Genomic DNA, 26976 nt, shown 5'->3' with positions numbered 1-26976 from the left:
CCCCCAGGGCTGAAGCGCATTTTGTATCCCATGTAAACACAGCCAGTGGGTGTCATTAACAGAGGAGCTGCACAGCTCGGTTTCGGTGGGAAGGGGGATGCGATGGCAGTAGCAGCAGTGGGCTGTTTTCCCAGTTTGGAAGAGTCATCCTTTGCCTGGCTGTGCTTCCAGCAGGGATCCAGGTGTTCTAGGTGTGGAAATGACCAACCTTCCCACCGCACCGTTGCAGCCTCTGCTCACGTGTTTGTCACAGCCTGTCTTATTTCCATGGCGGCCTGCTGGCACTGTCCACCCCATCCTAGGGCTCTGGTCACGCTCTGGCTTTCCTCCAGGCTGTGGCTGCTCAAATCACCCCTCTTACACCCCAGGCTTTGTGCCCAGCCAGATCAAGGCCCCGTCCTCCTGCCTGCGGGACATCATGGACGTTACCTCTGGCGCACAGAGGGGGCAGCTCCCAGGGTGGGCGCTGGGCTGCAGGGATGGTCCCTGCCACGGCCCGAGAGAGGAGGAACAGCCCGGGGTCTGTCCTCGGGAGCCCAGCGGCAGAGGAGGTGTCAGGGACGCCCAGCAGCTGTGCCCGGTGCATGGCCACCAAGGGCAGGGACAGCACCCCGGGCCTGCTGGGCACAGGGGCTGCCTCAGGCCGGCACCCCAAAGCCCTTCCTCCCAGGGGGGCTGGGCGGGGGATGGGGTGGCGCCTGGGGGGCTGTGTCACCCTGTGTCACCTGTGTCACAATGCCATCACCTGGCAACGCAGCAGTCACAGTGCCCCGGGGGAGTATAAAAGGGGCCTCGTCCAGTGTCCCCTGTCCAGAGCTGGCCTGGCACCGGCCTGAAGACACCCGAGAGGAAGGCCTGGAGGGGCCGGTGGGATTCCCCGGGGGCTGAGGGAGGAAGGCTGGGGGACACTGGACGCAGCTGCTGGAGCTTCTCCGCTGCAAGGGCAGATTCTGGCAGGGCCACATTCAAACCCTGTCTGATGGATGGGAATCTTGCTTGAGCCTTCAGGGAGCAGACACAAGCCCCTCAGGAGAGGAGAAGAACCACCAGCCCCCAGAGGTGCCCAAGGCTATCAGGTCTTTTCAGCTGGACAGCCATGGCACCACCAAGGGAATGCCTTCTTGAGGAGCGCTGCAGAGCTCACCGACTTCATCCCTGTGGAGCCAGGGGCGGTGGCCGTGAGTTATGGGATGCAGAGATATTGCCAGGGGTCCCAGAGCTTTGGAGCACCCACTGGTGCCCTGCCAGGCACGGGAAGGATTCTTGTCCCCCCAGGTCGATCAGGCCAGGGGTGTTTGGTCACTCTTGGAAGCCCCTGAGGTGGCTCCGGGCTGAGGGAGAAGAGGGCTGGGGCATCTCCCGGGAGGCGTGCCCGGCCCGTGGGACGAGGAGGCCGGTCCCGCTCACGTGCTCAGGGAACAGCCGATCGCCAGCGCTGCCTGGGGTCAGGAAGGAATTTTCCCCCGGGGCACATTGGCACTGGCCCCCGGGGGTTTTTTGCCTTCCTCTGCAGCACTGAGCGCGACCACTTGTCAGGGCTCCTGCGTTCCCTCGGGCCAGGTCACCGCCTGCTGCTGGTGCCCCACGAAGGTGGCCTCTCGTGCCCCGCAGCTGGGGGGAGGAAGGCTTTTTTTCCCCCGCGGTGGGCGAGTAAGTGTCCCTGCCCGGGGTTTTTTGCCTGCCTCTGCAGCACCCAGCAGGGCCCCTGGCCAGGGCTCCTTTGGGCCATTCTGGCCAGGTGCCTGCTGCTGGTGCCCCACGAAGGTGGCCTCGTGCCCCGCATGCGGGGGGAGGAAGCTTTCGAGGCTCCCAGGGGGCCCCCAGCGTGGCCCCCGCGGGTTGCTGCTTTTCCTCGGTAGCACTGAGCACAGCCCCTGGCCAGGGCTCCTCGGGGCCCTTTTGGCCAGGTTCTTGCCCGCTGCCCTCGCACCCCCGAGGCACCCCCGTGCCCTGGCGCTCTGGCTCTCTTGCCCATCGCAAGCCTTGGCGGGAACCAGCTCTGCAAAAGTCTTGTTGATATTCAGCCTACGGTGAACACCGGGAACAGAAGGGAACAGAACCGTCCCACTGCAATGTGCCTGGAGTTCTACGTGAGAAGCTGTGAGTGGGGTCTGAGGGTCCCTCCAGCAGAGCAGCTCTCTGCAGGGCAGGGCCCAGGCCCAGCCAGGACAGGGGCAGGCACGGGCACACCTAGAGCATGGCTCGGGCAGGGACTTACGGCCCAGGCTGAGCTGAGACACGTCGCCTGTGCCCTTGGCAGGAGACGGGGGCACTGGGGGTCCCAGGGGAGGCCAGTCCCAGCCACCGAGGCCTATGAGCACCCCATGGACCCTGGCACAAATAGGCCTGCACTGCTCGTGGGCTCCTTTGGGTAGTGCTGCTTGGCTGCTTTGGAGACTGAGCGTTGCACCAAATGGATCTCTGCTCTGAGGGAGTACTGCTATTCTCAGGATCTTGAGTTTTAGCTTGTTTTTTCAAGGGAAACAGCTCAGGCATTTCTGAAAATGAGTATGAGGATAAAAATCCACAGGGAAATGAGCAGTTATTGCTCACCTCACAAGGGTTTGCAGCCATTCCATCGAGGAGCTTATCCCGCTCCAGACCCAGGGCTTGGTCTCAGCCTCCCCAGGGTCAGAGATGGAGGGTTTTCCATCCTGTGGAAACCCAGTGAAACTGGATGAACACAAACCTTTCACAGACCTCCTGCCACACCTGTTCTTTGCAAGTTTCTCCGGATGGTCAAATCATCTGAAGACAATGCACAGCTCTACCCCCCATCAGGAGGGACGTGCCTCCTGCCCACAAGGTGACAGAGGCAATGCCCAGGCTGGGACACGACTGCCCATTCAATCCCTTCTGCTGGGGCAGGGCTGGGAAGAAATGTCAGCAGAGATTTCCTTGGCATGCATTGGTAGGGAAAAGAGGAGGTAGGGAAGAGGAGAGTGGAGTGGAGAGGAGAGCGGAGTGTAAGGAAGAGGAGAGCAGAGAGGATGGAAGAGGAGAGCGCAGAGGAGCAGAGAGGAGGGAAGAGGGGAGCAAAGAGGCAGGAAGATGGAAGAGGAGAGTGGAGGGAAGAGGAGAGCGGAGAGGCAGGAAGAGTAGAGTTGAGAAGATGGAAAAGGAGCTTGGAGGGAAGAGGAGAGTGGAGAGGAGGGAAGAGGACAGTGGAGGAGATGGAAAAGGGGATTGGAGGGAAGAGGAGCTCGGAGGGAAGGGGAAAGCGGAGAGGTGGGAAGGGGAGAGCAGGAGGGAAAAGGAGAGCGCAGAGGAGGGAAGATGCGGGAAGAGAAGCACGGAGAAGAGGGAAGAGGAGCGTGAAGAAGAGGGAAGAGAATAGTTAAGCTGGAAGCAGCCTACAGTGATCATCTAGTCCAGCTGCCTGACCACTTCAGCTGACCAAGAGCTGAGTCATGGTATTAAGGGCTCTGTCCCAATAAATGCTTCTTAAAGACTGACAGGCAAGGGGCATTGACTGCCTGTCCAGGAATCCTGTTCCTGGGTTTGGCCACCCTCTCGGAACAGAAACGTTTCCTCATGTCAAGTCCAAACCTCCATGATGATCACAGCTCTGAACCATTCCCATGTGCCCTGGCACTGGAGAGAACAGCGAGGTCGCCCCTCAGCTGCCTCCTCTCCAAACTAGGCAAACCCAGAGTCCTCAGCACTCCTCAGAGGCCATGCCTGCCAGCCCTTCACCAGCTTTGGTGCCTTCCTCAGGACAAGTTCAAATCCTTTGCAATGTCGGTGTCGCCAAATAGAAAATCACTGTTCCTGCAGTTGTGGTCCTCCAACTCAAGACAACTGGGCAGCCCATGTTCCATCAATATTATTAAAGACTGAAGCAAAAAAAGCATTGAATGCCTCCACTTTTTTTTTCATCCCTATTTGTCAGGTGATACTTTTCTGCAAGTATTGTTCCAGTGTTTTCCTTAGACAACCTCTTGCTATCAACGTACTGAAAAAAGCCTTTCTTATGACATAACACTGACCAGTTTCAACTCTGCTTGAACTTTGGCCCTTTGTGTCTTCTCCCTGCATGTGCAGAGCACAGCTCTGTACTCTTCCTGCAAAGCCTGACCTTGCTTCCAGAGATCATAAATTTCTTTTTCCTGCTGATTTCCAAGCAGAGTTCCCTCTTCAGCCAAGCTGGTCTTCTGCCCCGCTTGCTTGACTTAAAACACAAAGGGATTGCCTGCTCCTGTGCCTCTAAAAGATGGTTCTTAAAGGCTGACCAGCATGTGTGGACTCTGGAGCCCTCAAAAGTATATTCCCAGGGGACACTGCTTGCTTTCTTGAAGTCCAGGGTAGCAACTCTGCTGAACTTTTTTTTCATCACACCAAAAATTTTTAACTCAGCCACATCATGCCAGGGCTAAGTGCTAGCAGCATGTTGATAATTTTGAATACTCCTTTGGGGGATATAAGAGGTCTGCTGCATAGGTCTAAGGAAGGCAGAAGGTTAGTGCCACATGGGTATTTTGTTCTTTCATTGTCTGCTACACAATACAATTTCTTCTAACTTTTAGTGGTAGACAAAGGTGGTATTTTTAACATACCAGTAGAATTCTTCTGGGATTCTCCCTGAGAATTATAACTGCAATGACAAATGCGTGCTGGAAAGATACATGCAACTTTCAGAGCTTCGAAGTCTTGTGAGAAAAGATGCTAGGCTGACTGTATTTGTTTATGGTAACAAATCACTGTCAATTATTTAGGGCTCAGGTTGGCCTACTTTGAAATATTTTAGCACGCTTGTGAATATTCCTCTGTATTCTGAGGACCAAATCTGTCACTGATGATGTGGGTGCAGTTCCCACTGAAATGCAAGGGAACGGAAGCTATACCCATTATAAAAAGGCTGTTGCAAATCAACTTTACACTCCTATCCAAGTGTGATTCATAAAGGAGGAAAACAGGCTTCAGGGTGGTACAGTATTCTGTTCCCCCATCATGTGCTCCAAGAAAAGAATGGATTTTTGTATGGACTGTAATCTCCAACTGACTACTTAGCTATACAAGAAAATGGTGAAAAGGTGGAAAAAAAAGGAGAAAAAAATCTATGTTTGAATGACCAGCTTGAAGTTTCTTTAATTATATCTCTTCTTCCTGACCTGAGCAACAGGTCTTTGAATTTCATGGGTGTAGAGAGAAGCAGTCAGTCAGTACTAGCACAAGATCTGGGGCACTTTTGTGAAGCCTGTTTTAAAGCGGAAACCATTTCCCTGCCTATTGAAAATAGACATGGTTTCTTATCCCAGGTCAATGAATAATTTTATAACAACAGCCAATTATTCCTTCCTGTAACAGAGATCAAGAAGGGGTGCTGAAAATTGTCTCAAAAGTTCATTCTTAACTACTTCAAGCTTCTCTCTCTTACCTAGAGGTGTGTGACAGTAACAGAAATTAAAGGAAGAAAAGAGCATTTATAAGATTCTCCTACTCAGTGCAGAGAACTATGTCCATCAGTCTCTTTGCACTGAAGAAATTATAGAGGCTAGGCTTTCTTGAAGTCCCTAGTCCTAACATGAAGCCCCCAAATATGAGGCCAGTTCTACTAAAAAGGTGGTGGTGTATAAGATGATTTGATGCAGCTCACGATTTGCTGCATCGTATAACACGTAAAAAAGGGCGTCACATGGATGTAGATTGAGGAGTACAAGAAACTATAAGGAGATGTTGACCAATAGCCTGTGGGTCATTCTTCTTACTTATACAGTAGAGAAGATTTCCAAGTGAGATTTTGGAGGAGAGATATGGAGATTTGCCAGTATGTCTGGGTAGACTTCTGAGAAGAGACAGACAGATTTGAATTTTAGGGGAAGTCATGAAGGCACCTACAACAACAGCCAGCCAAGATTCACATGGTCGATAGCTGATGAAAGGAAAAATTAATCAATTAATCTCTTTACCATTAAATAGAACATGATAGGCTCCATCACAGGACAGACTGTGAAGAAGTATGCAAAAGGGAAAACATTACCTGTTCTAGGGAAGAGAAGGCAACATGCATAGACAAAGCAGCTCGATCAGAGCAACCCAGACAAGAAAAAATACATATCAAATGTTGTTGTATAGCATACATTAGTAAACACTGATATGCAATAGGCTTGATAACCATATTTTTTTCTTGTATAGTGACAGAGCCTAAGCACTTTCAAAAAACAAAACAAGAAAACTCTAGCGCTACATACTGGCACAAAATTTCCGTGTTCTTACATAACATAAAGGTGCCTTCCAGCAATACTTAGTAATTCAGTACTACAAAGAAATTGTTTCTTGTGACAAGTTAGGTGAACAAAATCCTGTCTTTTAAATTAACTCCCACGCTTCTCTAATACCAAGGAAAATAAGAGAGTGTAGTCTAGGTAGAAGAGATCCTCTGGACTCTTACCCTGTAGAGATGCACAAAAAAGAATGACTAGTGACACTAAATGTATTATGAACTGGTGGATGATGAGAAAGATTATGCTGTAATTCTCATCACTTAGGAATTATAGAATATTAGTGCCCTTAGTAAAGGCCCCTCTAGATTGACAATTTAACTGCAACATTGCATAATAATTACACAGGCAATATGAAATCTTCTAGCAGCTTGTCTACTTTTCATTCTTATCTGCAATCTATTATACTCTGTAGTCTCATAAATGGATATAAAGAAAATGGTTCTGATTTTTTTAAGGCATCACTAAAAATGCTAATTAAACCTGTAATGATGGGCCTGCTGAGGATAGGGCATCAAATGCACAAGCTCAAGGATAAAATGTCACACTGGGCTAGTGTAAAGCTTGCTTGAATTTAGAGAAGGACCAGCCACTTTGCGATTATCATTGTTTCATGCTGTATTTGTGGTGTATTTTGCATTGATTTATGGTAGGCTGCAGAAAATGTGGAATTTTGTTTGCAAGTAGGAAGTTGCATCAGAATGAGTTTTTCTTTAGGGTAGTATTCAGAGTAGAACAAGGATCAGCATTTATGGCATTTGTGAATCTTTAAGATATCTCTGTGAAAAGAAATTAAACCACACAAACTCCCTTTTAAAGTAACTTCTGTATTCCCAGATATCTTTTTTTGCCTGACTAACTGTTTTCATCACTTCCTTTGTGTGCATGTTAGCAGTGTAGATGCTGCTGGCAGTTTTAACTGCTTGCAGTCTCCAGAGTGAAACACACTTTTGCATTTTTTGCACCTAGGATTGCTGTTTTCTTGTCAGTCATATAGACTTGACTGCAAAAGATAGCTGTTTTACTTGCTCATGCTGCAACAGGTGATGGGAAACCAAGGGGTGCACCTACTATGCTCAGTAAAACTTCATTGGTATTACACCAGAAGTGTATTCTCAGGAGGGTTTTACAGGGCCCATAGAAAAAGTTCATGTGTGAATGTGTGAAACTCTGGGATCATTTGCTCTTTGTGGATGATTTGTATGTTAGATATACAGTAGCAACCACTTAAATGTATAACCTCAGGGTATAGTAAATTTTTTTTGGTTTAGTGGCACTTACCTCCACAGGGATTTCTTTCTATACCCTTGCCATAAATCGGTTTGAAGCAGATGTGTCATTAATTGGGTTTAATAATGAGTATAATTTATTCTCTCTACTGCCTGGGATTTTATTCGCTGTACAGTCATCGTTTTATGAAGTGCTCTTATTGAAGAGTGGGCTTGATGTGGCTCTGTCTTGCAAATAACCAAGATCCTGAAGTCTATCCATTTCAGTACAGGAGCACTACCAGGGTTCAATGGTAAGGATTGGCAGGATTGGGTCCAACAGTTGGGAATATTGTGCTGAAGTACAATAAATCTGCTGGTTTTTCCATGTGAGTTTAAGCAGTCATTGGTATGCTGTACAAAAGCTTTTAGACTTCTAAGTTTTCACTGGAACTGTGAATACTTTTATTTTCAACAGCAACAAAAAGCCTGGTTGGCTCAGATAATGTTCTTTGAATAGCATTCATGCAATAAAAAAAAATAAAATTCAGCGCTATGTATATTTGTTTGAAAAGACAATTGATGGTATTTTAGGGTTATAACAAAATGGCTCTTCTTAAATACATCCTTTTAGAAAAATTGGCTGTATTTATCATGCTCAGAATCTCAGCCTAAAAGCTTTTATTATTGTTAAATCAAGCTCTTACACAACTAATGATTAATAGAAATATTTCTGGAACTTTGTTTTTACTTTATTGCAAATCATGAGATTTGGTTTTAAACATAAATGTTCTCAGCTTGGTTTCATCCTTGTTCCTTTCTTCCTCGCTGCTGCAGTCTCTGGTGATCGTGTTGATTTCCATCCATTCCCCAGGTCTTTTATCTATAAACCATTTTCTGCGCCCAGATGTTTGTGTACTAAAACAGATTGTAGGTTTTGCCTTTTTTGTGGGTAACTATGACATCTGTATTTAGTTTTTCACTGCTGCTGTTGTTTTCAAGTGTGTGCTGCCATCTATGGAGTGATCACTGAAACAAAGCTGATATAAAAAGATGTTTTATCACAGTATTGCAGAAAACAAGATCTAGCTGATGGAGGGGGTACCACAGAGCAGTTGGCCATATCTCAAGAAATCCTATTTTTCTGTAGCTCCAGATCTCACAACAAGCACAGGTGAAAGAATACCATTTAGAAAATCTGTGACTTCTAGGAGTTATTCAGTAATTTTATTTATAATGGACAACCCTGTCAGGGGAGCCAGAAAATTGAAATAAGGTTGCTTTGTCCTCTAACCCTGTAAGTAATTCCTTTTCCTTCCCTGTTACCTTTCACATGTCCTAGTCCTTCAGCAGTTTCTAAGATCTGCTTATTATACCTTTCTTAATTTGTTTTTTTTAAAGCTTAATTTTAATTCCTTATTCCTTCCCAGCATCTTGTTAACTGACTTTGTGCCTCTCCTCTGTGTCCAGTTCCAGCCTGCCAGCTTCCACGTTTCCCTACTTCAGATCGCTTTAGAATTCAGTACGGGAGATCAGTCCCCCTTCTCTCCCTTTTTCGTAACATTTTGTCGCTTTGTATCTATTTTAGAGTACTCGAAGAAGTAATTTTCTCTATATTGTGCATGCATAAGATGCTATCACTTTTACCTTGACACTGCTTATATGCTTTTCAGCTTGGAAATTTTTTACTAAGGATTTTAGCATCTTACAACCTCGAATAGGGTTAGTTACACAAGTTCCTGACAGTCAGACTTCTAATCCTTTCAGTTAGGAGATGTGACAGAGAACAGCTGTGTCTTTAGGGCTCTCCTCGGCAGGACCAGTGTTGGAGTGGGTGTATATTTAACCACTAGTGCTTAAATGCTTTCTTATAACACAAGGTTAGAATCAAAAGGAAAGGTGTAACATATATGGGAGAAGCATTCTTAAAAATATCTTCTGACATTTTCTTCTTATTGCTGAACTTAGAAATTGATCTTATTTCCCAGCATCAGAGACAAAAATGAAGAAAAAAAATCAATGCTGAAGATTGATCAATGTTTTTCAAAACTGACTTAATAAGATAAAAATCAATGCAGCTGTATTATTTGCCATTATTTTATCACCAGTATCATTCAAACATGGTAATACTTGATTCTTAAGTTAAATGTGAAAATATTTCAGTTGCCTCCTACAGAGACAAAAAATTTAAGGAAGAGGGATTTATTTGGTCAAGCTTTGGTTTTCTTTTTAATCCTAATTTTGGAACTAGGAGTTCTGCAGAAACTGAGAACAGTTTCGTATTTTAAGTGCCAGTATATAATTGTTCCTTTAATCACAGAAACTTAAATAGAACAAATTATTACTTGTATTTGCAAATTACAAGCTCTGATCCTCCCTTCCTCCTGCAAATAGCAGTTCCATCTTGCTTGGTTGAAAGATCTGTACTCAAAAATTTGAAGATAAGCCTGGGCACCAAATCTCCCCCGTGGCAGACTCAGTGCTTTGAATTTAGAGCTGTACTTTACAATAGCCTTGGCTGATTCATGGTTTTTGGCAAAAATTAATGGAATATTTGGGGGGGTTGTTTGTTTTTTCCCAATGATCATTTCCCTTTTCCCACTGTCCCCAAAAATATTAAGATCCCTTACTGATTTAGTTAAAGTCTTAAAAATGGTCTTGTGTAATATCAGTGAACCATCTCTAAGCCATGAGGTTGGCTTAACAGCTGAGAGGGTTTTTTTAAAAATTAATTTACCTTTTAATATTTTAATTCTGGTTTATTTGCTGCTGTGAGTTTAGCCCTTTGGGCTCCTGGTTTGAAATTTCTCTTAACAACTGAGGGCTAGAAAATGTCCTTGCAGGGAAGAGTCAAGATTCTCACATAATCACTGGGATGTGTGAACTGGGATGTCAGGGAAGTATCAGGCATGAAAAGACTCATGATAAAATCCTGGATATTAGCGAGCCTCTAGTAGTGGCATCTTTTGTTTTCAAGATTTATTTCATGATCACAGAAAGACAGCTTTCTGCATACATTTCTATTGAATCACATCCCTATCTGTAAGCTGGACCAGAATGTCATGCAATAGGCAATGCAAACCTACCAGTGGATAGGCACAGTTTTTGAGAATACAGGACTTAATGAGGTTCTCTGTCGGGCCAGTTACTTTTATCTCTCTTTTTCATATTCCTTTACTAACTGATAAACGCGGTGTGTTTGGTGCTCTCCTCAAGCAGCTCTGAGCAGCAATATGCACATTCATTAGGAACAGCCAGTTCCGCCCCTTCGTTCTCTCCTTCATCATCAGCTTCATTATAGACAATATCTGCAATCGCATAACGAGAGAGCTTGTACTTGCAGCTCTCCTCTCCCTTTCCTGCTCCCCTCTGTACTGTGAGAGAGGAGTAGTGTGGCATATTGCATAATTAAAAGGTTATCAAGGCTGAATTGGTTACACCTCTGAATGTGGCATGCAAGCGTTCACAACCACTATGGAAATACGGGGCTCATTACCACATGAAGCTGGACACCCTGAGAAGATAGATGGTATTGGATTGGTTTTCTTGTTGCTCTGCAATCAAACAGGCTTAAGCTATGCAATCTGATACTCCTTAATTGACAGCTTTTCCAAGGTTCATTTGTTAACTGAGAGCATGACATGTATTGAAGTTGTTTCTTCATAATGCATTTGGCATTAACAGGAGAAGCTGTCGAACGCCTCAGTCGTTAACATCTCAGCAATAACATGTTTTCTCTCCAGTTTTGACTTTCTAACTAGTAACTTTGTATTTGCCAGGGGATTTGGAATGAGCGTGTGAGAGGACAGGACATAAGAAAAAAACTTAAATACATTCCACAAAGAAAATTTGTGAGAAAGTCTTTTCGCTGCTTGGGACATTTACCTGAGTTTTATGGTTCAACTGTTCTTTTTTCCTTTAGTATAAAACCTTGGTTTCTTGCTTAACGAAGTACTCACTGAATACTCATTGGGTTTCAGACAGTCCTTTTATTTTGGTAGATTAGTAAGTGGGCATATCTGATTTTATTTATAGTGACAAAGAGTTTGTATGTGAAAGATATGCTGGAGGGTTTAACTTGCCTGTGCATCCACAAGAGAATAAAACCCCAAAGAACCCTCCGTTTCAAAGAATCCTAACCTTTCCCCAGATGAAACCTGTGCTTGTTTGAAAGAAAAAATTACCTATATAGAAGAGACAAGAGGATGATTTTTTCCACTGATCTTGTCACTGTTTTGCATTTGCTGTTTTCTTGTAGCTATTTTTCATAAACACTTTCTTAGTTTCTTAGAACACAGATTGTGCCAGAACTTTTAACATTCAGCTGCTTTTTTTTTTTTCCTTTTTCCCCTGTTCTGTAAAAGATTTCCACCTCTACTCTTCCGTGCAACTGTTCATATGCTGGTAACTGGCAAGATGTTCACACAGTGCCTATAAGTACTAACTAAGAGCTTCTCCTGTATCCCATGAACTGGATAGTTACAAGATGAATTTATCTTAGATGTGCAAAAAATGTGTTTTAATTTCACTTTGTTGTTCCTACTTAGTGTAAGCAGATTACTCTAAATATTTAAGTTCATTTCTCTAGCACCTCGTTAAATTTCTGCATGTATTCTTCGTTCTGGGAAGAGTACATGCCTGGAGAAGTACATGAAATTTTACAGATGTCAAAATAATGAAGGCATTTTGGTGATGCTTTGACTAGTATAGTTTAGGAAGTGAAACACAGATGTTTAGGTGAGGAAAAAGGTGAATGGATGGGTCAGGCCGCCTGGATTTCACAGCACTAAAAAGCCTAGCTTTGACAGAAGTGCCTCTTCAAAAACTGCCAGGGAAGAATGAGTAAAGCCAGATCCTGCTTCGAAAAGCCCAGAAACAACCTTTTCGAAAGCCATGAGGTCTGGTACCCAAGCACATGTCCCTTCTCTCTCTGTAAACATCAACAATCTGAATTCCTGCAGCCAAGTATTCCTGAGCTTTTTGGGGATGTTCTGGACCCATCTCCATCTAAGTACTTTCTGGTTTATCTGCCAGGTCTGTGGCAAGTGCTGGCCAGGTGCCTGGCGAGCACTGACTCGAGCCCCTTCTGCCTTGCAGGGCAAGCACAAGCTGCGTGTGGACACGGGACTGGAAGGTGCCTGGTGTGGCCTTATCCCCATTGGGAACTCCTGCGAGAGCGTCACCACGACGGGCCTCAGGTGGAACCTCAGTAAGTCTGACACCCCTGGGGTGGTGGGTTTGTCATCACGCCAACCGCGCGTTGGCACCAGCCTCACCAGTACTGAAGGGCCATACATGTTCGAAGGTGGAGCATGCCATTGAATCCCTGCCAGGCCACTTTTTTCCAGAAATGAATTTTTATTTAAAAAAAAAAGAAGAGAAATACATTTAAACCTGAGATATCACAGGCAGAAATGTGTTTTCCATTTGGGAGTCATTGTGCTGTTTAAATAGAACATTTGTTGAGGTCATGATACATTACGATCATGATACATTGCCCTCCAGGGAGGGGAATCTGCGAGTCCCTAAACTCCTGGTTATAAGCCATAAAGTTACAACAGACAAATAATAATGTGATACAGATTATTAAAGCTGCCTCACTTCCCCTGAACTGCTTCGCATATATTGTCTGTCGACTCTGAAGGAATAGATCTTTTCCTTATTTTAAAGTGGGAAAAGGTGCATGTGATCTAGAACAGAGACATGTATCTGTAGAGAAAGGAGGTTTCTTGACCAAAAAAAATTGAAACACCCTTCACCCTCCGGCCCCCTCCTCCCACACTGAGTCATTCAGGATGTATTTAATCAGGAAAATAACGGGATATTTTAGATAAATATTCATTAAAACTTAATGGACGCAGAGCAGTGACTGAGAGGCTCTGGTGTTGCAGTCGGACATACATGGCCAGGCTTTGGAGCCTGCCCATGTAGGAAGGGCACGTGGTGCTCACAGTTTGCACTGCGCTGCCTTCCTTGGATAGGGATTAATGTGAGGCTGACCCACTGTGCCGGCCGGCAGCACGTGTGCTGGTCTAGGGAGTGTCTGGTTCCACAGAGGGTTTGAGCATGTGCAGTTAAGGAGATAGTAGGCATTAGCAGCTCACTAATCATAAAAGTTATAAATATAGCATTGATTTCAGGAGCTGTCTGGCTAGTGATGTTTTCATCCTTTTAAACTGAATTGCAAGAGCTGAATGTATCGTACAACAGACATTCTCTTAATGTGAAAAAGAGTCAAATATTTTCATTTGTACTTATAAGTACAGTTGACAAATAAGGTATTGAATCTTCATCTGCTCATCTCCTGTTGTGCAGCAAATTTTGCGGCCCATTGCACTGAGGGACTTCTCATTTCTCAGTAAACATTGTACCCTTCAGAGGGAGGTGAATGAAGATCAAACCAGCCTCATGGTACTGAAGGGAGCACCTCTGAAGCCTGTGTCACTCTGCAAGAGGCTATTGTGTGGCTCAAAATGCGGTGGACACTATAAGGTTTCGGTCCTTTCTGGTGGTTTTGGTTATTAGTTTAAGAAGTTATTTTTCAAATACATCAGAATCTTTTTTGAGTTTAATAACATAAATTTCATCAGATTTACAAGGTGCTCGTTAGAAAGATGGTAATTTTAAAGGTAGTCTGTCTGCTTCCGCAAATGACATGGCTTTGTTGCTGCTAAGTTATGATTACCCGCCCGCTGAGGCTGAGGAGGAAGGGGGTACTAGTCTACCTGTGCCAGGGAGGTGCAATGGCAGCAAATAGTAAGTTTGTATCTAGGATTGGGTTGAGATAACCGTTTCTTCCATGTTTTTCATTCTAGTGCTGAAATAAACTTCTTCAGGTTACTTAGAGGCATAGCTAGATATGGACCTACTGGGATTTTTACTACGCTTAATTCAGTCTTGTTTTGGTTTTTTGGTTGGTTTTTTTTTTCTTTTTCTGGGGAACAAAAAGGTGTTTAAGTGACTGTCTCCTACTTGTTTCATGTTAACATGACACCACCATCTCAGCTTCTCCCAGTCCTTGTTGCTATTTCCGAGAGGAAACCTCAGACCTTTACAGCGTTTTCCTTAGTGATGTGTACGCTGCACCCCATTACAGGCGATACTTTCAGTCTCAGTATTCATGTTTCTCACAGATCATATTTCCTTCATTTATTTCACTGCATTGTCATCACAGATACATGAAAACAAAAATTATAGTCTTCCTTGAAGGTGGGAAGCATTCCAGCTTGAAACTGCTCTTGTGCCCAGGTGATTAGAGCTAACCTTTACTCATCCAAGTACAGATATTGAATCAGGTTATTGTTCAGATACTGATAAAACAAATCAGTGTAGTTGCAGCCAACAAAAAGGAAAAGGGATTTTTTCCTTAATTAATAAGCCTTACATTCTGATAACCTAAGGGTGATACTAGCTTTCATTGTATTAATGACTTCTGTGCTGCCTGCAGTTTTGCCATTACTTTTAAAAATGTTAGTTCTCCTGTAAACTGCGTTGGAGAAGCAAAGGGTCACCTGGGAGGAAAAGAGAATAAGATACTGGTGTGACGTGGATGTTAGAATTGCTGCTGACAGTTGGCAGTGGCAGAACGTTCCCTGTTCATTTGTTAATGGGACTCTAAGCACACACCTTCAAAAGGCTCAGTGAATAAAACGGTTTGGTTATAAATTCATTTTCATGTGTAACTCATAAAAGAAATTGAATTTTTAATCCAAACATAATATGATAAACCTCTTTCTCCAGTTTGTTATGGAATTAATTGGGTATGACCCAACAAGTTTGTTTTTAAAAAGTAATTTTTCAGGCCTCAAAGTATATATTTTTTTAAAATAGATGGGCAGTAAACTAATTCCAGAATTTCAGTATTGTCTTAACAGCCAAACATGATGCATTAGGTGAGAGGAGAACCCTCATTTTTGCAAACAATAATTTCCAGCACTCAAAATTGAAGTAACACTGCAGTACAAGAAAGAGCTGGCTTCGCATCAAGGTTTTTAGTGTTTAACACCTATTTCTGTCTGAGCATATCCAGATTACTCTCATGATTAAAATTTTCAAAACCTTCAAGGAATAGTCAAATGTTATCTGTGTCTAACCTACAGGTGCTGTCATAAGACTTCATAGCTTCTGCTAGAAAAAGACAAGTATAAATACCTAAGACAGAAGCTGTGTCAGGGTTGAGAGTAGGCTATCAAAGATCTCATTTCAATGTCCAATCTAGGCAAATTTGAGATTTGTAAATTACTCTGCCAGCAGAGAAATGATGTCTTGATTATATTTTTAATAGTGCAGAATTCAGACTTCTTGTGTGCCTGTGTGAGGATGCAACATCTATGCATAATTTTATGCATGCTTATCTTATCTTAATTATTTGCTACCACTTGGCAAAAATGGAACTTTCATTTATTTTAGTTCTCATCTTATGGGTGAAAGAACTTGGAGAAGAAAGTGGAAAACTGATTAGCGAAAATACTTCTTATCCATACTTGCTATTGTGTAGCACACATTCGGAACACATTATAAACATATTCTTTCCACTCCCAAAGGGATACAGATCTTTTCTCTATTAAAATCTGATTTACAGCACAGGAATCAGATAATGCTTTATCTGATTTGACTCACCTGGCTGCTTGTTGATAACAGCTCTCGTGTCTAATAAATAAATAACGAAAAATCCAATAATGCCAGAATTACCCAGCACTCTTCATTAGGTCTTCAGTGGTGCTTTCATGGAAGATGAATAAGAATGACGGTAGAAATTAGCTGCACTGCTCATCGAAGAAGAGGTTGGAAGGTAATGGTAGGCTTTTGTAGCAAATGGTTCCTTTTCTAGGAAATTGCTGTAGAAAATAAACTTGCCAACTAATTTACTCTTCATCCCTATGGCCTTTGATGTGCTGTATGTCATACCTGTCCTGAAAATGCTGGCAAATATATATAAAAACTCTGTGTGTGTGTGTGTGATTGTACTTTCCAGATAATTTTCATGCAAATTTGCTGCTTTAGGCAGGAAGTTAAATTGCTGTAAAATGCTACCATTCAAAAGAGCTCCACTGTCATTTCACTTCAAAAGGCAATAGCAATAACAACAACAACAGGAGCAAGACCTTTAACTGTAGCAGCGGAGCATCCACTGACTACTAACTTCAGAGGTAGATAAACAGGATCCAAAATCTTTTTGATGCTGTTTACATTGTTAGCAACATTGAAATGTTTGCACTGTTTTACTTCATTGGGGTTTTGTTGATGTTGTGAATGGAACAAAAGATTACAAAAGCAACGGAGTTTTATGTTTTAGGAGAATTCAGAGTCTGAAAGACAAAAGAAAATGAATAACTGCTTAAAAAAAAGTCAGAGGGTGAGGAACTTTTCTGGGGAAGGCTGTAAATTGAGGCAGACAGGTATCTGTGCTAGTGAAGCTGTTTGTATAAGCACTCTGTCACCTGTTTCATAACTGAAGTAATTTTTATAGCACATTTTGCTGCTCCAGTTCGTTCTGACTGAGGCAAGCTAGGTGGTGCTCCCAGGAGTAGCTCTGTTTTCAGTGGCAGAGTAACAAGCTTCATAGCTGGATTCCCCTCCCCTCTGCTTTCCTCTCCTTCCATCCGTTCTCGTGTTTCTCACTGGTAGAAGACTTCCAATCTATGATAGATCCAAGCTGGGATCTATCTTCAGAGCTGCAGTGATGTAGTTTTTCCCTTATTCATTATGGCTCTTAGACCCTGGGTAGGGCAGGGTGACAGAAATGCTGCTGCTGCTCCCAAAGCTTTGGGTGATTTTGACCTTTTGCGAGCTGTTTGCCTGCGGGAGTGCTGCTGTCTGCCTTCCAGGGTCACATCATTTATTACAAGGCAAGGCCTGCTGAAATTCTTTTCCAATAAAGCAGATGTTCTGATGGTGGCAGCCTGGCATCCCACTGGTTTACTGCAAGTCAGCAAAAGCAACGAGGCCATTGCTTAGCATTGCATGAAATGATTTTGAAGCAAAAAGACTATTTGGCGTACATTAAAGGGCTGATGAACATCGAGCTCGGTTGTGCTGGGCCCCTAAAGCTGTATTTGCATTTTTTCCAGAATAGCAGCTTGAAAACTCAGTCAGACTTTGTAAAGGGGCTTGAAACGGGGCTTTGAGGTCACACGTTCAATCCATTTCCACATATCACAAGGAATGTTTGGAATTAGCGGGAGGGAGATTTGGTTCCAGCTCCTCTTTAGCAAGGTAGCAGGGTCCTGGCATTCAGTTTGAAAAGGCTGCTTTAAGGTGATAAACAGATACACTCTTCCAGATCACACTGCTGGGGCAGCGTTACTGCTGCAGGACTCCACTTAGGGGAAGATTCATGTGAGCACCTTCGTTCTGAACTAGCTCAAACCACGTCCAGCAACAAGTCCAGCCCAGCTGGATGGCCGTCTTTAATGGCACACAGGGAGCGTGTGTATGATCCTTCCATACAGCAGTAGTAGGCAGTAATTGCCAGGAAGGGGTAGAATAAAAAAAATCTCAGAGAGACTTCTCCAGCACAGCTGTGCACAGAGCGGATGGCTCTCCACAACCTAAGTAATTACTGAAGTAAACTGGAGGCACTTACTTATGTCTGGCTACATTGCCATGGCACACTGCAACCATGGGAACTAATTCCGTTATTAACACGGAGGTGAGAGGGTTGTCAAGAGAGCCAAACGCTGCTCTTTCCCTTTCGTCCCCTATGTTCCTTCAGCCCCTGCTTCTGCCAGTGTGAATGTAACCTGGAGGTGTGAGAAAACAGGTGCTCTGCTTCAGCCCGGCTTCAGCGCAGATGATCCTCATCTCTCCGGTGGCAGTAGATTGGTGAGGATCCAAAAGTCGCATGAAAATCAAAAGCAACCTGATGCTACTGAAGGATGTGAGTCGTAAAGGCAAAGCGCCTTTCTGGGGCGGCGGGAGAGCTGCAGGCAGCCGGAGAGCTGCTGGGCTCCAGTGTATTTCTGCGGGTTTCAGTGGGGGCTCTGCGTTTCCATCGGTGAGTGCTGGAGCAGAATTTTTCCAAGAAAGAGATCTTTGAGTTTATACTAAAGACTTTTAACCCTAAAGCCATTCTCATCCATCAACCTGCCCATATGGATACTGGGAAATCATCTCATTTAGGCAATGGCAGAGGCAAAGCTGAAACATAACAGTGTACTTGAATGAAAGTCAGTGAAAAATTGGCTGGAGTACAAATGCTCGTTTGTCATATCCCTTGCAAATATACTTTAATTGTTTTCATATTTAAATGCCCAGAATCAGCCATAATAAATGTAAATGTCGCACTGCCGAGAGATTTCCAAAAACAAGAAAGCTCTCTGAAGCATGTGGTGAGTTATTGCCAGTTCCCAACATCTCTGCAGAACCACAAAAGGGCAAGGACCAGTAGGAGGACAAATCAGTCACGTCTGGCTAGAGTCTCCCAGAGATAATAAATGAGATGTGTTTGTCTGTGTCAACTCGGCTAACGAACAAGTGTGCTCTTTAGATTTTGGGGGGGTCGCACAAGCAGGTAGGCGTTACTGTTAAGAACCGGCTCCTCCTTTCCAATTTGTTTGTGGACCATTTAGTTCTGTTTATTTTTTAGTACATACTGGTGTATGTGATTGATCTCTTCTCCCCAAAAACATGACACTGAAGGAAAGTGTTTCCTCTGCAGTGATCTATTCCCATACCTTAATGGCAAACAGTTCTGGATATTCCCTCTACAGTGTCTCAATTCTTCATTCACTGACTCCTTTGTGGAGGAGTTTTCTGAAATACTCTGATATTCTGAATAGGATATTTTGAAATACAACACTTTGCACGTTGTATCTGAGGGGGCCCTGCTCTCCTCCAGGTTTTGCCTCTAGATGTTTCTGGGCAAGAAGAGGTGGGTTTTTCCTTGATGTTACATGAAGTTCTGGAGGGAACAGAAGTCTGGTGGATGTTGTCAGGGACTTTTCTTGTATGATTCTAAAAAGTTATGTTTGGCTGTAAGTTATTTATGGCATCCTGATGTGTAATTAATAAGCCGTTAACAACGGACTGTAATGAGTGTGCTCTGGAACTGTTAATTTTAGATGTACATGCCAATTACAGACCACTAAGCAAATCTGTTGTTTTCAGTGGAGTTGGAAAATATGGATTTCTGATAGTTGAATACATGTCTTGCCCTAGAAGCAGCTGGGGCTTCTTTGGGGCAGTAAATCCACATGGGGGAGTCAGGGCAACAGCAGGAAGGGGAAGAAAAAAGAGAGAGTGGCAAAACTGGGATGTGTGGAGATCACATCTGGGATTAGGAACATGTTTGAGGGAGAAGAAAGGGCAGATAACTTCAAAATGTGGGAAGATATGAACGCAGAGATTGAGAAAATGAGAACAGAGGTGGTTTAAGCTGCCAGTTGACATCTTCCCTTTTGAAGCATTGAATTGAGACCAAAATTTCTCAGTCTTGTTATTTCTCTGCTGTTAGCAATCTCCTTTGTTTTCCACTGCTGTCCAGGGATAACAACTTGTTTCTGCTGTCAGTAGACTGGTCAGCTGAAGTGGTGCAGACCTGTCCACAGGATCTGCCTGGGCATTTGATTTAAAAACAAGAAGAAAAACTCTTTACTTGTCCTCTTATGGCTACCAATTCAAGTCTGGGAAATTAGGGAAAACCAGAAACAGAGAAATAAAGTTAAGCAGTGTTGTTGGATGTAATTGTGCTTATAGATTCAGGACACTGGCATCATTCAGTGTCCCAGGTGTATTCTCTGGGAATGAATCTGGAGCCATAGTTGAAGGTGTGGATGTGTACAAGCCTCTCCCACTGCAGAAAATGAGATACCTGGGAGGAATAAGGTGAATTACTGCTGAAAAGTGGGATTTTTTTGTGGTTCAGGCAGTCGGTTGTCTGGAGTTTTTACTCTATGGAAGTACTTTAGCTACTTGCAAGTTAGCTGTTCATTTCTCTTAGCACTGGAGCTGAGCTCTCAGCTCTCTGATGTCCCTGAGAGCTCTGCCTCGGTCCTGTAGAGTGCAGGATACTTCAAAATGAGAGCTGTGATACCATCCTTAGGATACCTACTTTTGACATCGATGTGCCTGTGCTTTTGCTCTGGAACATTTTAACAGGTGCAATGCCATTATCAATTCTATTGTAATAAGCAACAGGCAGAAACCCGTGAGGAGTTCCATGCGCATGCATTCAATGCAGTTTAAATCTGTGCAGTAAATAAGGCAGAAGGCACTATGGCGAATCAGGGCTCCAAGTGTGTCAGTGAAGAGAATACCATTTACTGAAACAAGTCTGGACTGCTTGGTTAATGTTACTGTATAATTAAAAGTTGAAAGCTAAAGAACCTGAATTAAAATTTCACAGGCAAGCTCTCATTCTGGCATCCCACAGGTCTTGAGTCCATGACTTTGCAGCCTTAGCATTTCTTAAGAGTCATCTTCTGTGTGGATTACACCCAAGTGAATGTGAGTGCATGTATTATTGACAGATAACTGTATGTAGGATGTCACATTGTATCAATACAAGTCTAGGTCAGCATGTGGTAGCTGAATTTCCTGTGTTACTTACGTTTTGAAGCTTTTCCATATATTTAATAGAAAAATACCAATAAAACCAATGAAACTTTTCAAACAATTCCAAAAAATTGTAGTATATTTTAAGTGAGTGGTGATACATGTCATCAACCAAATAGTAGGTCCAAATAAATGGAGGAGGAATGCATGTCAAGAGATCTTACAGTCCACAGATTGTACAGTCCTATGGCATCACTGCTGAAAAAACTAAAAAAAGGTTCCTCTTTTATAAGCTTTCAGTGTTGGGGGGTACCTTTGTAACAGCTTCTTTGGAAAGTCTCCTCCAATTAGAAATTTTTTTTCCTTTCTGTATTCTGTGAATACAGTACGTGATAAATATATTCTCATGCTGTTAAACATTAGAACACAGCATTTATAATCTAATTGCCAACAAGAAATCTCAGAATTGTACATTTAGGTTTCCCAAGCGTAGGGCATAACTCTATAATTTACACAGGCACCAGCAATACCAGTGTATCACCGCTGATTGGCATGCCACTTAATGATGCTGTTTATGAGACAATTTTCTAATCAGCTGCGTGAACACTCATCAGGAGCTTGCTTCTTGATTTAAAGCAGGGGAGTTGGAAAGAAAGATAGGGTTTGTTTTCCTTATAAAAACAAACTGGGAAAAAAAGCAAGTTATAAAGAGAAATATCGGGGGGGTGTTACATTTTACGAAGCATTGATAACATAAAAAAAAAAAAAGGCAAACCACAGTTATGGAGAGCTTTAATATCATAAATCTGGATTATGCATTTAAAAGCTCAATGTAGAGCTGAAAGCTGTTGCATGAATGAGTCAGTGTTCTTCAGGGTATTTCTTTCATGTAGTTTGAAACTGGGTGATGGTAGCTTAAACACTAACGTTCTGGATTTTAACAGGTGTTCTATTTCTGATCTTTGTTTAATAATAATTATGTAATTTGATATTATAGGTAGTCAGTTTAAGCTGAAGTACAGTCAGTTTTCCATTCATTTCACATATCAAATTTTAGTTTTCATCCCAATAAATTTAGCCAACCCTCTCTCCCACTCAAAGTATAATTAATTATTCCTTGATTTCTTATTGTCTATGTCATTATTTTGTTCTGTAATAGACAGAATAATTTAATATTTTAAATGTTACCTAAAACACATATAGGCTGGGTCAAGTGTGTCCAGCATAGAAGCAATGTATTATATGATTTAGGAGGTTTTAACAAGATGAGCTTCAGCTGACCTGCACAATTTATGAATAACTCTGGTACACACAAATGGAGTCAAGTAATCATTGTAAAACCCTTGTAAACACACTTTGCCATCCTGTGCTCTGTACATCCAATGTATATTGAATAATTTGTGTTTTATGAAAACATTAGAGCTTAATACTGAGCTTGCAGAATTAATGGGAGAATTACATGTTGACTTTAATATTAGTATGTTAATCTGGAGATGCCTCTGTCCCTTCCTTCACTGAACTAGGGTAGCTTAAGCCCCTGATTCATCAGAAGAATTAGGCATACATGTGACTAGTTCTGTGCAACATAAAGGCATTATTTAGTGTGTAAAGTTAAACATGTGCAGAAGTACTTACTACAAGTCAGACTCTGCAGCAGGAGATATAACCTTCAGAAATGCCTGAAATGTCTTTTCTGTATGTAAAATAAGGTGGTAGTGACTTTAATCTCAGTCTCCGGGGTTAGCTGTCAGTGCTGGTTCCTATTTGAATATCTCTTCTCGCTCACTCACCAATGCTATAAAGCTCCCTTTTCTAGCTCTGCACATTTTTTATGTATTGCTGGTTGGCTGTAGTAATTTACATGAATTCCTCCTGATGTTACTGTTGAATGTCTGGGCAAAGCATGAAGAATACATGGTAAGACAAATGACTTTCAAATATTTCTTGCATCTGGCTTTTTTACCAGTAGTTCAACAGATGTGGTTTCCTACCAATACAGCTGTCAGGTCCGTGCATTGAGTAAATTTGTCATACAAGGATTCTGGAAAAAGGGTTCTGGATACCTACCAGATTTTTTTTAAAATCATAAAGTTTTCATTAAAATAGAAAAAAGCATTAGAATATGGTACATGTCTGCATAGTTGTAAGAGAACAAAACGTTCTGGATAAAGGGAATTTACACAGTGGATTTGAATTATTTATCTTTACAGTGCTAAAAATTTGCTTTGCCTGCCATATGTAAAGCAACATTTTCAATCCACATTAAAACCGTGTATGTAGCCAATGCAAGGCACTCACTAGGGAACAGGGGAAATTTTCCACATCATGTTATGGGCTGGAATGTATGAAATAGTAACATCAACATAAATCTTACTTGTACTCCTATAATTAAGTATTGTTCCTTTTTTATTTTAAAATGAGAAGGGTTGCTGTGTTTACCTTTTAACATTCCAAAAGCCTGTAAACTGTTTTTTGGCAAGTGCAACTCAACAAATGCTGGCAGTACTCTGAAAGACAGCTTTCTGTTGTGAGCTTGTGTAGAGATTTATATTGCTCATTTGCAATATACAGTAGGAAGGTTGGTTGGTTCCTCAGAGCTGGTGCATGCCACTTTCTCTTTGCTGCTGCCTTTTGTTATCCTGTGTGTTTATGTTAGGGTAGTTCTGGAACAGACTTGGACCATTTAAGACTTGACTTGGATTTTTGGGAGCTCTCCTGCTGGTAATTAGTTTTACATCCCAAATATCTCAAGTAAACATTGTTGTCTGTGAATCTTTAGATTAGCTTGTGTCCTTTTTTAATGCCTCCACGATTACTTTAGTGTCCCAGCTGAAATCAGCTCAAAAGAATTTTAGTCACTGTTGCGAAATTCACTTTTTCCAGTTTCTGCCATTCTCTGACTTCCCAGGGTGGTGATTCCCTAAATGTTCATCAGTCTTGGTTTTGCACCCATGTTTCCTGAATTTCTCTGGTGATTTTGTGGTCTACCTCCTCTGATGCCATTTTCAAAAAATCCTTTCAGAAGTTACTAATAATGAAGACAGTCTTTAAAAACAAAAAACAAAAAAAAACCCAACACACAAACAAAAACCCCCAAAAACCTAATTGCCATTATGGCACAGCACCACTTGCTGACTCAGTGGGTAGCACACCAGGCTGGGGATCCAGCGGCAGAGCTGGAACACATCATTAGCTCTCGTTAGTATACTGCCTCTCTTCTCCTACTGTTTGTCTTGTTAACTCTTTGGGGCAGGGACTGTCTACTGTGCTGGGTCTGTACAGTGCACCCTGTCCTGCCTGGTAGTCGCGTACCACAGGGATAAACATGATTAATTGTAATTGGGAAATGACTTCTGGAGTTACAGTTGAAAGTTAATAGCATGGAATGATTCCTGATTTTAAATAAATGCATATTATGTATGTGTTAGAGGCTGCATCTGGATTATTAGCTTCAGAAATTGTACTGTGGGAAGAGAAGAAATTCATTGTTTAACATACAGTGCCATCTACAGAACTGGTTGTGCAGCCTGCACTTCATACAATTGTGGGGGGTTTTGGTTGTGGTTTTGTTGCTTTGTTTCTTTTTTGTCACAGCACAGTGGACATCCATGGCTAGAGAGTGTGTTAGAAGCTTTTTGCAATGCCTGCAGAATTGGAGGGCAGCAGCCCAGAGCCCTGGGGCCTGGTGGAGCCCCCACTGAAGTGCTAGGGTGCTGCTGCTGCTGCTGCTGCTGCTGCTGCTGCTGCTGCTGCTGCTTTGGAAGTTGGTTCCACCACCCAGATACCCAAATGGGGGGTGGGTTGTGTGCTCACCCACTTCAGCTGGGATCCGCAATGTCTGTAGCCAGGCTTCACCAACAGCACCCATAACTGCCTTCCTCCTAGAAGCCTGAACTCTTGAGGTTTGGGTTGGGTTGGGTTTGGGGTTTTTTTTCTTAATACAACTCTTTCTACAAATGCTGCATCTGCCACTAATTTTTCTAGAAGCGTGTGACCTGCTGCGGTGGTCTGACAGACACACAGAGGTGGAAAAATCAGGGAAGGGACCAGAGAGGAACAAGTCCATTTGGGATCGTGTTGTGAACATTACATGTAGCAAAGCACTCTGTCAGCAGTCCTCCCTGTTCAGAGTCAGTTTAAATGGGGGGGGAGTGGGGAGGATGATGTCCTCCGGGGTTGTTGCCAAAGCACGTGCTGCAGAGAAAACTGTTCCGTAGCGGTTGTGTGTTCGCAGGGTCACTGGCTGGAATGGCGGTGCTGGCGTGGCAGGGAGGGTTGGATTTCATCCCCCAGATCTTTAGAGTGCTGTTCGGAGAAATGTTAATTTCGGTGCAGAAAGCTGGATATTGTTACATTTTTTTAAAAAATGACAGGAAAGGTGAAAGAGCACACAAATATCACCCCTTCCACTCTCAGGAATCCATTATTTCTGTAATATAGCAAATTAAGTTACTGCAGTCACTGCAAACTGTTGTCTGTCCTTTTCTGTCTAACTTCTGAACGTTGGAAGTTATCTGATATTTGAGCTTTTACTAGCTTAGGACCTGCTGTTTGGCATCTTCAGCTTACTGGGGTTGAAAAAGAGAAATGGGAAGGGATGGCTGAGAATGAATTCTGACATCCAGGGCAGACACAAAATAATTTTCTGGCAGGTGATCTTGCTGAGAAGAAGGAGGAGAGGGGGAAAAAAAGAGAGGAGTCTTTGTTTTTTTATATAGTTAGAAGTAAAATTCAGTGTATTTAAAGTAGCAGCAGAGATAGACTAGGAGGCTGAGTGTCTGAGACAGCTGAAGTTGCACGTTAAATAGAGTTTATGAGACGAGTCTGCCATTTCTCACCTGCACTGTCACAGCCAGTACATGTGAGTGTGTAGGTGAGTGGGGGTGCATGTAAATAACAATTCCTCTTTATTTAATATACATTAAACCTGAAAAGGGACAGAAATATGAGTTAGCAGAGTGCTGCAAAATGTGAAGGTAATTGTGTGGTAGTTATCCTCAACATTTCCATCTTTAAAGTGGTTTTGAACTGCTTAAGTGCAGCAGTTACTGCAGACTGTGATTAGATAAATGGATGCAAATGGTAATTGTAACTGATGAATGATTGATGATGGCTTTATATGTTTATCATTACATACTGTTGTAAACACTTTCTTCCTCAGCAAGGATGGAGCCTGTAGGCAAAATGATGATGTATCAAATATGAATTCAAACTGTAATATTTTAAAGACTGTAGAGGGTCAATATTGTAGGCTGGTACAACCACAGAGCTGTTACCTGAGTAACTGGTGAACGTTGCCATTGGTACCAGTGGGCTGAGCACTAAACCTCTCCCAGCTGACATTCGGGGCCTGAATCCAAGTGCAGCTGGGAAGGTGGGTTAATAGGAGGGAGCCTGAAAGTGCAGGTGTGGGAGCTGAGTGCTGCTGAGTGATGGCTTTGGGTGAGGAAGACCTGCTGATCCACTGCTTGAAAGAAGAAGAGATGCTATTTCTCTTCATTCTTCTGTTGCTTCTTATGGTTCCTGCCTTTCTTCTCAACTTTATAGTGTCCTGTCTCTTCAAATTAAAGTCAGCCTCTGTGAATTTCTTTCACCCTGCAGATTGTTAAGGTCTGTGAGATGTTATTTGACAGCCATGGGAGTGAATGTTGTACACCCCCATTGTAAAAGCCATTTGGGACAGAACAAGTATGCTTGGATAATTGCAAGTTGATGGCAAGGAGGAGACAAACAAGAATGTCCCTAGAAAAGCAGGGTGGGATAAGAGATTTGTATAACCTAAATGATGCTATAATTCTGTTTGATTTGTCACCTGCCATTTGCTAATTATTAATCACAGTAACAACGTTGGGTAGCTAGATTAATTTAAAGGGATTTTTATTGCAGCAGCTTGAGTTTAATGTCAGCTCTTTGTGTATCATACAATGCCAAAAGTAACCTGTGGTAATTAAATTACAGGCTAAGTCTTCATCCTACATAAATTGTTCTATTCACTGAGGAAAAAATAAGCATGATATTACCAAAGAAAAGCCCCAGATCATTAGCAGCCTCTG

General features: G+C 42.8%; 1 protein-coding gene across 7 annotated transcripts in view; it reads left to right on the top strand.

Annotated features, from left to right (window-relative positions):
* The window catches only part of TPK1 (thiamin pyrophosphokinase 1), a 313127-nt gene that overhangs the window by 236865 nt on the left and 49286 nt on the right, over positions 1-26976 (top strand). For 3 of the 7 annotated variants that reach the window (XM_055708511.1, XM_055708509.1, XM_055708512.1), the window contains one exon: positions 12464-12638. The exons of 1 other annotated variant lie outside the window; for it this stretch is intronic. In XM_055708511.1, the coding sequence (XP_055564486.1) occupies positions 12464-12638 (175 nt within the window). Of the gene's footprint in view, positions 1-12463; positions 12639-26976 lie in introns of those variants that run through there. 3 more of the 7 variants (XM_055708515.1, XM_055708510.1, XM_055708513.1) reach the window with 1 other exon arrangement.

The sequence above is a fragment of the Falco cherrug genome, chromosome 4 (genome assembly GCF_023634085.1).
Source record: "Falco cherrug isolate bFalChe1 chromosome 4, bFalChe1.pri, whole genome shotgun sequence".
Taxonomy (NCBI): Eukaryota; Metazoa; Chordata; class Aves; order Falconiformes; family Falconidae; genus Falco; species Falco cherrug.
The sequence above is the reverse complement of the archived record's forward strand: the minus strand, read 5'-3'. Positions and strand labels throughout refer to the sequence as shown.